Source organism: Manis pentadactyla, chromosome 15, assembly GCF_030020395.1.
Source record: "Manis pentadactyla isolate mManPen7 chromosome 15, mManPen7.hap1, whole genome shotgun sequence".
NCBI lineage: Eukaryota > Metazoa > Chordata > Mammalia > Pholidota > Manidae > Manis > Manis pentadactyla.
In genome coordinates this window covers 6,356,202-6,370,042 of record NC_080033.1, presented here as the reverse complement: position 1 = coordinate 6,370,042, position 13,841 = coordinate 6,356,202, and the positions used below count along the sequence as shown (strand labels likewise).

Sequence of the window (13,841 nt, the reverse complement as noted above, 5' to 3'; positions counted from 1 at the left end):
GAGTTGCATCTGGCCCATAGCAGGCCTGCCATGTGATGGTCAGAGATGACATGCCTGAGCCTCACTCACCAAGCTTGCTGCCGATGGCTTTGTCAGAATCATCCTGAGTGGACATGGAACAGTGTTTAAATACAGCCCAGACCCCTCCCAGATGGGGCTCAGCACCAGGGGCAGCATACTGGGAGACCACTGGAACAGTCCCTGCAGGGAGTGGTCCACCAGGAGCACCGGAAACCACAGGCAGCTCTGGTGGCCTCCTTCGGGGCCCGGCTCCCCAAAGGCATAAGGAGCGGGAGGCAGGAATGATGCCTTGGGCCGCAGGCACTTTCTCCGCTTTCTGGGCTGGCTGCTCTCCTCGCTGTCTCTGTCTTGTCCCTGGAGAAGAGAATTCAAAGCCACAGGGGGTGACTTGAGGCCACGTGTGCACAGTTCAGTCTTTAAGGGGGCGCGCGTATAGGCAAGGGCACTGCCCATGGAGCCAGAGGGAAACGTAACACCCAACACCCCTGTCCGAGCTGGCCTCAACAAGGGGGCCAAGCAGGGCCACCATGCCCGAGCCAGACCCCAGACTCTCGGCATGGATGTATGATGCGGGAAGCTTCCTCATGTGCACACACCCCCAAGGAGAGGCGCTGATACAAAAGGTTTCGGAGATGTATGAGGCCAGCATCAACTTGTTAAAATGACTGGCACTTAGAGATGGGGCCGCAGATGCAGTGCAACAGCACCACAAGATGAAAAATGACCGCAGCTCCATGATATGGACAAGGGGATCTATGAACCCTGTCGCCCGGCCTGGAGGGGGCTTCTCCAGGTGGGACCCTTCAGTCCAGGCTGCAATGGCTGATCCCATGAACTTACATCTCTTACCCACCTCCACACAATCTCCCCTCTTTCTACCAGTCTTACTGCTCCTCATCCTCCAGGTCTCAGCTCTGACCCCCTCCAGAAAGTCCTCCTTGACCTCCTCAGGCGGGGTCTCTGGGGTCCCCTCAGTCCCTCTGCTCCTCCTCCCAGCCCAGCCCAGTCTGAGTCCTCACTGTCTGACATGGGTCCATCTACTCACCTGGACTGGCAGACCCAGGACGCCAGGCTGGGGCCGTCCCTGTTACCATGGTGTCCTCGGCACTGCCCCCACAGGGCCGGCATGGAAGGTGGATGAATGAATGCGCAAGTCAAGCTGTTCTGGAGAGATTTTTTGTGGCGCTTGGTTTGGGCTCTGCCCATGGCTTCCACTGGCAGGTTGTGCAGGAAGCAGTGGAAAGGAAGTGGACCGACCAGTACCCACCTTGGCGGTGCTCCCCGGGGGCTGGCTCACTGGGCCCACAGGCTCCGATGCAGGCGTCCCCAGAGGAGCTGTGCTCATGCCGTCGAGGGTTTCCAGGCTCCTGGGGGGCTCTGTGCCTCCACCTCCGGCCTCAGCGCCTGTCTCAGAGGCTTGAAAAACTCCATGCCGGACACCCAAACACCGACAGAGAAGAGATGGCAGCCTACGAGGAACCATAGGCAGGCGGCAGAGGGGACGCTCCAGGCTCAAGCGCCAGCCTGCCCCCCGGAGCAGCGCAGCCTGACTCCTGGTCCCTGCCCAGGCTTCCCCAGGAGGACGCCTCCATCCTGAGACAATGACACCCAGCCACTGACTCCCTCCCCCAAAGCCTGTGAGCACCCTGCGAACACAGAACCTACTGCACGCGCACCTTCACCTGTTGGTCCTGCTTCCTTTGAGGTGACAGCCACTTGTCACTGTGAAAACAAATATGGCTGGTCAGCCCTTTCTCTGTATAAAACATCTGGATGCAATTCTTGCAGACATACCTGCTCCTTGGCTCTGCCCAATCTGCAGGGCCTCCATTTTGCTGGTTGCTATGTACAGACACGGCAGGAGGGAAGAATGGGAGAAGGGGACTCCACCCGTTTTTTTCTTTTTTTGCTTTTAAGTCTGATCCACTGACAACTCTTGATGAATCCCCAGAAATGGAGACAATACCCCATTCCTTCATGGCCTGGCATGTACCTCTTCAGGGCTGAAGCATCCAGAGCTCACTGGCCCAAGGCCAGCACATAAAAGCTCCCAGAGGACTCCCGAGGGGTTGAGCCCCAAGGCCCAGCAGGGAGAGGCTTCTTAACTTACCATCTGCCTGCTGCCATGCTCTCCTCCTTCACTGGATCGGGGAGCCGGTAGGTATTTCCATCCTGAATATGAAAATACATTTGAGCCAACATATCAAAAATGAGGCATATGCAAGGACTAAAACTACAAAGTGCCAAGAAGAAAACACAGGTGTGACTCCGTGACCTTGGATTAGGCAATGCTTTCTTGGATGACACAGAAAGAGAAAAAACTGGACTTATCAAAACTTAAAACTTCCCTGCATCAAGGGACACCATCAAGAAAGTAAGATCTCACAGAATGGGAGAAAGTCATTACATATTATACATCTCATAAGGGCCTTGTATGTACAATACATAAAGAACTCTTACAGCTCAACAAAACTCAAATAACCCAGTTCAAAAGTGAGCAAAGGATATGAACAGACACCAAACCGAAGACATGAATGGCCAATAAGCACATGAAAAGATGCTCAGCACCACCAGCCGTTAGAGCCTCGTGAGTCAGACGATGATGAGGTAGCACCTCACATCCACTAGAATGGCTATGGTTTAAAAAAAATTGGACAATAGCAAGTGCTGATGAGGCTGTGGAGAAATCGAAGCCCTCATCCCCTGAGGATGGGGATGTGAAATGGCGCAACTGCTTTGGAAAAGCCTGGCAGCTTCTCAGATGGTTAAACACAGAGCTACCCCATGAATTAATAATTCCACTCCTAGGTAATTTCTGAGAGAAATGAAAACGTATGTCCCCACAAAAACTTGTACAAATGCTCACAGAAGCACTATTCACGATGGCCAAGTGGAAACAACCCAAATGGTGATCAACTGATGAATAAATAAACAAAATGTGATGTATCCACACAATGGAGTATTACTCAGCCATAAAAAGGAGCGAAGCCTGGCATATGCTACAACATGAACTTTGAAAACATTATGCTGAGTGGAAGAAGGCAGACATGAAAGGCCATAGTGTATGATCTCAATTATATGAGATGTCCAGAGTAGGCAAATCCTTAGAGACAGAGGTAGATTCATAGTGCCAGGGGTTGGGAGGTTATAGGGAGACCTGGGGGGACAACTAAGGGTGTGGGGTTAATTTCTGGGGTGATGAAAATGTTCTGGAAAAAGTGGTAATGGTGCACAACCTTCTTGAGTATACTAAAAGTCACCAGATGGTGTGACTTAAAATGGTTAGATGGCACACGAATATTAAAACTGTTTAAAAAAAAAAAAAAGGATGCAGCTTTCGGGTGCTCGACCTCAGCATGTCACAAAGAGAAGCAGCTGACCGCTTGGGGCCCAGGTCCTCGTGGCCACCACCTGGGGAGGAGCCAGGCTAATGCTGCACAAGTGCTGACACATGTGGGCACCCTTGCCCCACAGCCAGAGATGGCATCTCATGCAGGAATACTGAGGGGGAAGGAACCTTTATATCCTTTGGAAAATTTGAGGGGCAAACCCAGAAGGAAGAGAAGGGCAAGAGGAAAGCAAGCAGAAAAAACTCAGTGAGGAAAGGTGACATGGGGCGTCCCAGCGATTCTGCAAAGCCTTCATCCTGGCTTTTCTGTGGGGGAGGTTGGTGGGGGGCCACGATCTCTCTGAACCTTCACTTCCCCTCTGTAAAACTGGCTCTGAATATGCACAGGCACTAAGTAAAATGCCTGGACATCTCAAATTTGGAAACAAGTGATGAGTGAGACTCTCATCTCACAGCATAAAGTCAGGTACCTGGATCCTGTTGGATATCGTCAGCTTGGGCTTTGAGTCCTGTGGGGGGTCCACCGAAGGCCCAGCCTCCTGCCAGCTCTCCAGGGTGGGCAGTTGCTGGGGTGGCCGCTCCAACTCAGCTGGGTGTGGACCACCATCCTCTGCTACCCTGGAGTGAATGGCTGTGAACCCAGTGGCAGGCTCCTTCCACAGGGGATGACACTCCTCAGGAACATCAGTGCCCAGGGTCCCTGGGGCCGCTGGGGTGCAGGTGTAGGGCCCCAGTGAGGGTGGGGAGGGACAGGCTGTGTTTTTCCCTTCCCTGTCATCTGAGGGCCCGGCCAGGACTGGGCCGAGAGAAGAGATCTCCTGGTGGACCATGCTGCTTAAAACAGAGCGCAGGGGCTCTCGGTTGGGCAAAAGGGGGCCTGAGGACCTGGCTTCTGGAGGCATCAGGGACCGCAGGCCATCTGCAGCAGGCTGGCCGGCCACCTCGTGGGCAGGAGAGGAGTCCCCACAGGCTTCTTCCTCAGGGGGGGCCTCCTTCAGGACGCACAAGCCGTGCTGGACCTCATAGTGCTGGCGCAGGGAGCGATCATCACAGTAGCTCTTGCTGCAGCCCTGCTCCCTGCACGCAGAGGGCTTGGTCTTCTGGTGGGTGAGCATGTGCCTAGTCCTGGAGTCACACGAGAAGGGAGTCAGAGGTCACTGGGGCTCAGCCTCCCACTGCAGGGTCCCGAGCCTGACTCCCCCCACAGTGCTCCCAAGGGGCAGTGGAGCTCAGAACCACAGTTCAGAACCTGCACTCAGCCCCCGGCTACAAAGCATCTGGAGGTGCCCCTCTCCCTCACCGTTAAGCAAACCCCGTATCTGAGAGAAAAATCAACAGAAGCCAGGCCAGAGTTCCCCAGAATGGGTTCCCAAGGAACACCAGCCCTCCAGAGTGGCTCCCCGAGGACGTGGGCTCAGCTGGCAAGTAAGTTCTGACAAAACACTGTTTGCTTCTTGGAGGTTCATGGGAGCAAATTTAAAAGCCACATAGCAGGTAGATAGATAGAGGGTCATCTGCTTAACCTGCCATGTCTCTGAAACATAGTGGCCCACAGAACTGTTTTTTGAAATAGCCCCTTTTTGCGCCCTTAAGAACCAAAGTTTTACAGAATACATTTGAGGAGAAGCTAATTTTGGGAGGATCCTGCCTTTATCAAAGGAGTCCTTCCCCTACCATAGAATTCCTATAAGGAGACAGCTGCCTGAAACCCCACACAGGAAAAAATACAATTTACAGATGCGCAACCAGAACTTTCTAGAAAACAGCCAAATGTGCCTCCTATAATATAAATGAATACAAATATGTACAATGATTATGTCATACTCATATCTACATTAGTAACTATAAACAGATGAGAAAATCACCCTCTGCACTCCAAGCAGCCCTAGTCTGGATAGTCCTAATAATACTGCACACGGGACGTGTCTGATAAATGACAAAGCCCTTCCCTGAAGGTCAGCCCCGGCCTCCATCGGAGGAGAGTGGGAGAGACCCAATGTCCAGCTCCCCTGTTAACTGGTCTGTGACATGAGCAAATCGCGGCCTTTCCCTGGGAGGGGGCTTGGCGAGAGGATGAGTCGGAAGGTGGGTCAGTCAAAGCCCTGTGGGAAGGCCAGGACCATATAAAATGCAATGGACTCTAGCTCCATCCATGTTGTTGCAAATGGTACGGATAAGGGGGTCGCGGGGGAAGAAAGGGGGCATTAAGATTAGCATGTATAATGTGGAGGGGGGCATGGGGAGTGCTGTACAGCACAGAGAAGACAAGTAGTCATTCTACAGCATCTTACTATGCTGATGGACAGTGACTATAATGGGGTTTGTGGGGGGGACTTGGTGAAGGGGGGAGCCTAGGAAACAATGTTCTTCATGTAATTGTAGATTAGTGATAACAACAACAAAAAAGCAATGGACTGTTGTCTCCCACTTCCCAGTCTCTTGGTTTGAGAAAGTCTGTCTGTCCTTCCTCACTAGCAGGAAAAGCTTATCATTTACCAGACATTAAGAACAAAAGGAATTCTGCTTCAGATTCTTTTTAAAATCAAGATTTAAAAATAATAATAATAAGGAGTTAAAAAAGATAAGAGTCTCTCATGCCCTGTGGAGTCCAGGTACATGTTCCTCATATAAACACGGGCTGGTTCTCCTCAGGCAACTACCACTGTCTCCAAATATTTCTCTATAAAGTTAACCCGACTCCCTCCATGACAACATTGCCTCGGGAGGTCCCATCTGCAAATAAAGGCAGTGATTTTCTCATTGGTAGACTTTGGGGGCTTGGAAGAGTGACCTCTTCAGGGCAGTGCCAGACCTGTCCCCAGACACAGAGTTCTCGTCTAAGCACGGGTCACAGGGACCCAACACCGACAGGGTGTGTGGGGCTCATCTGGGAGTTGATGAGAATGACCTAGGAACATGCCCTCCCACCCCAGGCCCCTGCACAGATGTTGGTGACCAGACTCCTACATACAGGTGGTCCTTGCGCTTAAAGGCCTTGCTGCAGATTCCGCAAACGTGTTTCTGTTCCTGGCTGTGCGTGAGGTAGTGCTTGCTCCGAGAGCTGGTGCTGCTGAAAACCTTCCCGCAGACGCTGCAATCCAGAAGCAGCTTCTGAGGCCAAGTGTGATGCTGCTCTTCTTTCCCTGCGCTCCCGGAGGTGGCCCTGCCTCCTTCGTCAGCCTCTTTAGGGACCTGAAGCTTGCCCAGCCTCAGGTCTAAACAAACAGAAGGAGAAAGCCCAGATTAGAGACACCGGGGACATCCAAGAGCAGAGCTAAAGCACTCCCCGACTCTTAGAACCACAGCAGACGCAGGAAGAGAGGCCCGGAAACCCTTTCTCCATCTCCAGCACCTTTACCCACAGAGAAAACAAGGCCTAGACTGGGGAGTGGGGAGAGTAAGGACCCTGGCCCAGCCACGCTGCAGGACGGCGCCCAGTCAGAGGCCACACTCAGGACAGTTGTGGACTGGAAGGCTTCTAAAGACTAGGGTGCTGTGGCGGCAGGGGCTTTATGACACCATTTATCTGGAACTTTGCAGAGGTGGGATCCAAGAATCCAACAGGCCAGCTTGTGGGGAGTGGAGGGGGCTCAGCTTTAGGAGCCAGAGCGCTCAGCCTCTGAGCCTGAGACCCAGCGGAGAGACCCAGCAGGAAGGAGCCTGGGCTGGGCCTCCAGGCCCGGTCTCTCGTCCCAATCTGCCTCTGGCCACTGCCTCCTGTTACTTAACCTGCCTGATCTACATTCTCTTCATATGAGAAATCACTGTCCCCAGTGGTCAAATGATTCCAACAGTTTAAATGAGGAAAAACAGGACTCCTTCCGGGGCAAGTCCCAGCCTTGCTGAGTTACTTTTAAAATGCTCATTAAAGCAATTTAATTAAACTAGAAAACAAAATGTTGTTTCAAAAAATTAGCAAGGACCCTGACAAAGAGGCAAACGAGTCACTGGCCCAGAAAGCCACTTGACCTTCCCAGGAGGCAGTGTTATAAGCACTCTCAAACTGTGTACATTCTCTGATGGACAAACCCACTGGTAGGAATATGTTCAAAGAACTAATCCAAAAGAAAACACATATGTAAGAAGTTGGTCACAGAAACACTGTAACAGTCTAACCAGCAAGAATATGGCCAACCAATACAATGGAATAATCATTACAACGATAACTGAATATTCTACCTTTATATATGAAAGCAAATATACTAAGGTTTAAAATTTTCAAATAGAAATGTCCACTTAATTTCTGCAAAACCATGTCTTTCTGAGTGACTTCACCCATGTTTTAAAAAATCTATGTGTGGGAGCCAGGGTGGGGATTTTTCTTGTTACTCTTCTTCATTTTCTAGGTTTTCTTAAATAAATATGCATTACTTTTCTAACTTAAAAATTAAAATTAATCTAAGTAATTAAATTCATTTATGAATTTAAGTTATGTATTAAAAAAATAAAGAGTTAAAACTTAATGTTCAGTGGATTTTTTTAACAAGGTTAAAAAAATGCAATTTAAAATGAATTTCAAAATGTTGACCTAGGTTAATGATTGTAACATTTTTCAGTGGGGTGCATGGATCTGTATGAAAATCTGGTGAAAGCTACAGTTTTTCTGGCCAGCAAAATGCACACATGTGCACACGCTTTTTTTTTTTGTATCATCAATCTAAAATTACATGAGGAACATTATGTTTACTAGGCTCCCCCCTTCACCAAGTCCCCCCCACAACCCCCATTACAGTCACTGTCCACCAGTGTACTAAGATCCTGTAGAATCACTACTTATCTTCTCTGACATGTGCACACGTTTTAACACTGGCATTTTCATGTTAATTTCTGTGGACGGGGTTGAGAACCCCAATTACTGTATCCACAGGCCTGTCCAGTGCCCAGGGCAGCCCCACGGATGTCTCGATTCTAGGAATTTATATTTAGCCACTGTTTCAACACGGGGGCACTGCACCTTGCGTGGAGTGGGGGCCTCAGATGTTTTTCATTTTAGCAAGTCTTCAGGGGGCTTCGTGAGCCGCTTATCCCAACCAGCAGTAATATCTGGTTTGCAGGGCCACTCCAGATGTGGCTTTCCACGCACGTGGTGGGACTCTCACTCGATCAACCCACCTAAGCATCTTACCTAAGGATATCATGAAGAGGGCTAAAACAAAAACTGAATTTATCTTGTGTGGGAAGCCTGAAGGCAAAGCAAAAGGAGACAAGCAAGGTCTCTAATTATTGCTTTAGTTCTCTGTTTGCTGAAGAGAAGACTTAGAACTAAATCAATGGACTGCTGGCATTAACTCTAACAATATCGATAAAAATCTGCGCACTGTCCAGTGCTTTATAATCTATGAGGGGCTTTTACATTCATTTCTTCTTTTGCTTCTAACTACTGTTACTCTGGGGAAAGCAGAGTGCGTATTATCATCCCCCACTTTGCAGATGAAGACACTGATCCTTAGGAAGAAGAGACAACCAAGGAGCAAATGGACAGGATCCTAGCTCATTCTGCAAACATGAGAAGAGCCTCTGAGATGTGGCATGGGCAGGAAAGTCTCTCACCAACTCAAAGGTCTGCCCAACCCACACACAAGATTAGGATATCTCCAAACATCCACATTTCTCAGCATTATTTCCTAGGATCGGTATTCAGTTTCCTTGACTAGCAAATTGGGAACGATGCCCAAGCAGAAAACCAAAAGGTGACTGTCCTTCCCCATTCACCCACAGAAAAGGAAAGTTTCCTTAACCAATCCACACAGAATCAACATGTAGCTAGCCCAGGCAATTTCACACAGCCCACCAGGCCCTGGGACCCAGGTGGACAGCCTCACCCTGTAAAGAAGCCTGAGATGCCGGGTCTGCATACTTCTCCAGCAGCTTCACGGAGTCACGGTCCTCCCCTGAGTACAGGGGGAAAGCATCTAAGTTGTCCTCCAGCACCTTGCTGGGCACATTGGGTGCCGGGAGGCTGGGGTCCATGTCCAATCCACTCAGGCCAGCATAGAGCAGGTCTCGGGAGCTGGGACCCAGATCCTGGTTGAGGGCATTGCTGCAGCTGAGTCCTTGACTCTCAGAAAATGAAGGGAGGTGTATCTCGGATGGAAGGGCACCCTCCTCCCCTGCGCTGTTCTGGTCCATGGCTCTCTGCTGCCAAATCTTGGCCAAGAGCTACTCTCCAGACGAGCAAGGCTTGCAAGGAATCGGGGAGGAGAGATCCCTCGGTGGTTTCTAATTCCTGAAAACAAACAAGGAGGAATCAAAATTATGAGATGGCCATGGAGCATATAGAGCATGGACTTGGACTTCAAACAGACCTGTATCTGGGTCTGTTCTCAGCCATTTAACAGCCATGTGAACACAGGTAATTCACTTAAGCTCCACAAGCGTATTTTCTCTTCTGTAAATTGGGCCTAAGAGTACCTCCATCATAAGGTGGTTGTTGGGAATAAATTAAAAGATTTCCAGCAACTTCATGGACTGAACCAACCTTCTTCTCCAGCAATGAACACATACAAATATGACAAAAGATAATTTTTAATACATAGCCAAGCTCAAGAGACAGGTAAACCCCCAAGTTGCCAGGAAAAATGCAAAAACTCAAAGACAATTCGGAGGTACAAGCTCGGGTCTGCCTTAGGGGAAAATCAGACTCAGATACAGGACTCGGAGCCGTCACCCAATATGGCAGCCACAAGGCATATGTGGCTCTGAAGCGCTTGAACTGTGGAAGGCCCAAGTTGAGACACACTGTGAATATAAAATACACAGTCGATTTAGAAGATTTAATGCAAATCAAAAGAAAGAATGTATCTGTAATGTTTTACATTATTACATGTTGTAGTGGTACTTTAGATATAGTGGGTTAAATGTTATTAAAATTCATTTTGTCTGCCTCTACTTTTCAATGTGGCTCCTAGAAAATTCTAAATTATATATGCCTTATATTAAATTTCTATTACAGAACATTACCTTGGAGGCTGGCACCTAGGGTCAAAATAGACATAAGGAAAAAGGAACAGGACCTTGAGCTCACAGGAAATGGAGACCTGGGACCCCAGAAGAGCCATGACATCCACAGGACAGTTAAAGAAATGAAAGAGAAATTCTGCACACAAGCCTAGAGAAGCACTCCAAGAATTAAAATAAAAAAATAAAAATAAATAAATAAAAACAGGACAATGAAAGATGAGAAAACCCAGCACAAAGCCCAGTTTGAAAAAGACAGATGCACCCCTATGTTTATCGCAGCACTATTTACCATAGCCAAGAAATGGAAACAACCTAAGTGTCCATCAATAGATGAATGGATAAAGAAGAGGTGGTACACATACACAATGGAATATTATTCATCCATAAGAAGAAAACAAATCCTACCATTTATAACAACATGGATGGAGCTGGAGGACATTATGCTCAGTGAAATAAGCCAGGTGGAGAAAGACAAGTGCCAAATGATTTCCCTCATTTGTTAAGTATAACAATGAAGCAAAACTGAAGGAACAAAATAGGAGCAGACTCACAGACTCCAAGTAGGGACTAGATGTTACCAGAGGGGAGGGGTGGGGAGGGAGGGAAAAGGGGATTGAGGGGTATTATGTTTAGTACACATGGTGTGGGGGATCACGGGAAAACCAGTGTAGCACAGAGAAGGCAAACAGTGACTCTGTGGCATCTTATTACACTGATGGACAGTGATTGCAATGGGGTGTGGGGGGACTTGATAATATGGGTGAATGTAGTAACCACACTGTTTTTTCATGTGAAACCCTCATAAGAGCATATATCAATAATACCTTAATAAAAAATTTTTTTTGATATAATGGAAAGACACTTCACTGACAGCATGTGACAAAGAACAGTCCAAAGAAATAGTCTAGAAAAGTCCCTAAACACAGTTACAACCACGAGGAAGAGCAACAAGCAGCCCTGGGGTAGAGGGAAAATCCGACTCCCAGAGTCACCATGTTGGAATGTTCAACATGTCCAGTTTCTCAACAAAAAGTTACGACGCATGCAAACAAAGTACGGTCCATTCACAGGGTCATCCATTTCATACAAATGGAATCAAACAAGATGTGGCCTTTTATGTCTGGCTTCTTTTACCAGTAAGCATGGCATTTTTCTGGGTTAATGCACATTTCGCGGCATGTACCATTACTTCATCATTTTTATGACCAGGAAACATTGGATTGTCTGTATAGGCCACATTTTCTGCCTCTATTAATCTATTGATGGGCATCTGGATTGTTTTCATTTTGGCTTTTATGAATACTTCTATCCACACCTACACACTTAATAAACATGTACTGATTCACTGATAACAAATCTGGTGGACGCTAGGATACCAGGAGTTGGGCCTGGACTCCCAGGCTATATCAGTGCGTACTGTTTAAAATCTTTTTGTGTTGAGATGTAACGGAACGGCTGTGCCCTCAACACCTGCGTTTCACATTGTGCATCTCCCTGTGTGTCTGCGCGTGTAGCCCACCGAGGGAGCTCAAATTCAAAGTTGAATACAGGTCCACAGACCTGGACCACAGCTCTGGGACCTGACTGAGTTCCAGAATTCACAACATGGAGGATTTAGAAAGGTGCATAATGCATACACAGTGTTTTAAATAATCCCCAGGGGGTCCAGGACAGCACCTGGTGACCAAATCATTCATTCTGCATCAACACTTAGGATGACTCAGAATAAAGCGGAATAAATAGACTGTAAAGAGCAACATGTGAATTCAGGTTTGGCCACCAAAGGAGACTGGGACACCCTGGCATTATCAGAACTTCCTAGGTTTCTAAACTGCAGAGAAAAGGGGGTGTGTGAACTGTATTAGTTTATATTCAGAGGCAAAATGATTTTCCCTGCCAATTCTCGTTTCCAACAGTGCTGCTGGAAGCTGTTTTCAGTCCTCCGAGGAGCAAAGAACCCAGCTTTATTCATCTCCCAGTAATAAAACAAGCTGATAAAATATAAAGTAGTATTTTGTAAAATAAGATATTAAGCATTTTCTCCTTCTCATGGATTATACCAACTGCTTTACATGCATTCATTCACTCACTCCTCACTACCCAGAGGCTAGTTCTATTATTACTTCCATTTTACAGAGAAGGAAAGGGACTCTAAGAGGACAAGTAATCTGTCCAAAGTCATGTACTTAACAAGTAGTTGAGCCAGATCTTAAACCCAGATAATTTGACTTTAGAGCTGTGTGCTTATCCACCACACAATACTGATTCCTTATCAAATAAACGGCAGACCACATTGTGTACCCGTTAAACTAGAAAACACAAGAGGTGCTGGGTGGGGCCAGGGCGGGAGAAAGACTGTCTCTGGAATCCCCCAACGCTTGAATCACCTGCTTTCCAGCATACTCCCAAAGTCCATAGAACACATCGGTCTGGTTACAACCTCGGGCAAGCAAGCCCAAAGTCCAAAGGCCGTGGTTTTCCACAAAGTAAAGCAAGCCCCCCTCAGCCGATATTGAATTTACTTGGGTTCTGTCACCACACAAATTCAATTCATCAAGTGTCAGCACCTTCCATGTCCCTGCGGGGCAGGGTCTGTGGTGCCCTGGATCCTTGTAGACATCCCCAAGGGTCCAGATACTCTTTCCAAGAATTTTATATGTGTTTTCATTTTAAGAATTACCTAAAAGAAAAAAATCAGTGTATCTAGATGACTGGATTAACACTCTATAACCAAGTGCTACCATTTGGTTTCAATGCCTAGGGTATGTTTACAATGACACTAAGGCCAACAAGGACTACTTTTACTGCCACAGGCTAATGAGAAGAAGCTAGAGGTGGATTTAGCTCATTGTAATGCCTTTGGCTCAGTTAAAAGCCAACAGGCATCCTGGTACAAATGGAGGTTTTACTGTAGTTCAAACTGAGAAAGGATGGTAGAATTGAGACATCACAGGGTCTGCTAAATGCAGAAGGGCTCAGTGGGGCAGTCAGCAAAGTAGTTGTTTCAAGGAGGCAGCTAAATTTCAGCAAAATAGCATGTTTGTATTTTGAATTACATTGGCTTGGTTGCTTGGCTTGTGTTTAACTGCATGCTGCCTTTATAGCAGAGAGAACTGTATAACACAAGAACTGTTAAGCTCTAGGAATATAAGCCTACTTTCATCAACATTTTTGCCTTGTTTAAAAAAAAAATGTAAGTCAACACTGGGGACCCAATGCAATTTCAATTTTTTTCTTTTAAAACAGGGTCATCACTCCATGACTGGTGGGGGTAGGAAGAGAAAGAAGTCTGTGAAATGCTACCTTTTGTTGGGGGGGAACCTCCCATATGGTTCTAGACAGCAGCATGCCACATGAGATAAATAACATTTACTGTGGCATTGTTTGAAGGAAGGGAGGGAAAAATCTGAATGTTTACCTGGTCTACAAAGATGTTTCATTTAGCCTGCAGTAAATTTAAATATTTCCTACCAGTTATCAAATTGAAAAATCTGTCAGAGTTCTTTTGGAT

The 13,841-nt window shown here is 47.4% G+C and overlaps 1 protein-coding gene across 1 annotated transcript in view; it reads right to left on the bottom strand.

The window, feature by feature from the left end:
* Positions 1–13,841, bottom strand: part of LOC118912399 (zinc finger protein 541-like) — a 31,661-nt gene that overhangs the window by 11,863 nt on the left and 5,957 nt on the right. Inside the window, exons 3-9 of the mRNA XM_057493311.1 lie at positions 9,193–9,596; positions 6,342–6,585; positions 3,841–4,495; positions 2,132–2,193; positions 1,289–1,490; positions 1,067–1,175; positions 70–375 (exon numbers count right to left, since the gene is read on the bottom strand). Coding sequence (XP_057349294.1) covers positions 70–375; positions 1,067–1,175; positions 1,289–1,490; positions 2,132–2,193; positions 3,841–4,495; positions 6,342–6,585; positions 9,193–9,499 — 1,885 coding nt within the window. The 5' untranslated portion in view covers positions 9,500–9,596. The remainder of the gene's footprint in view (positions 1–69; positions 376–1,066; positions 1,176–1,288; positions 1,491–2,131; positions 2,194–3,840; positions 4,496–6,341; positions 6,586–9,192; positions 9,597–13,841) is intronic.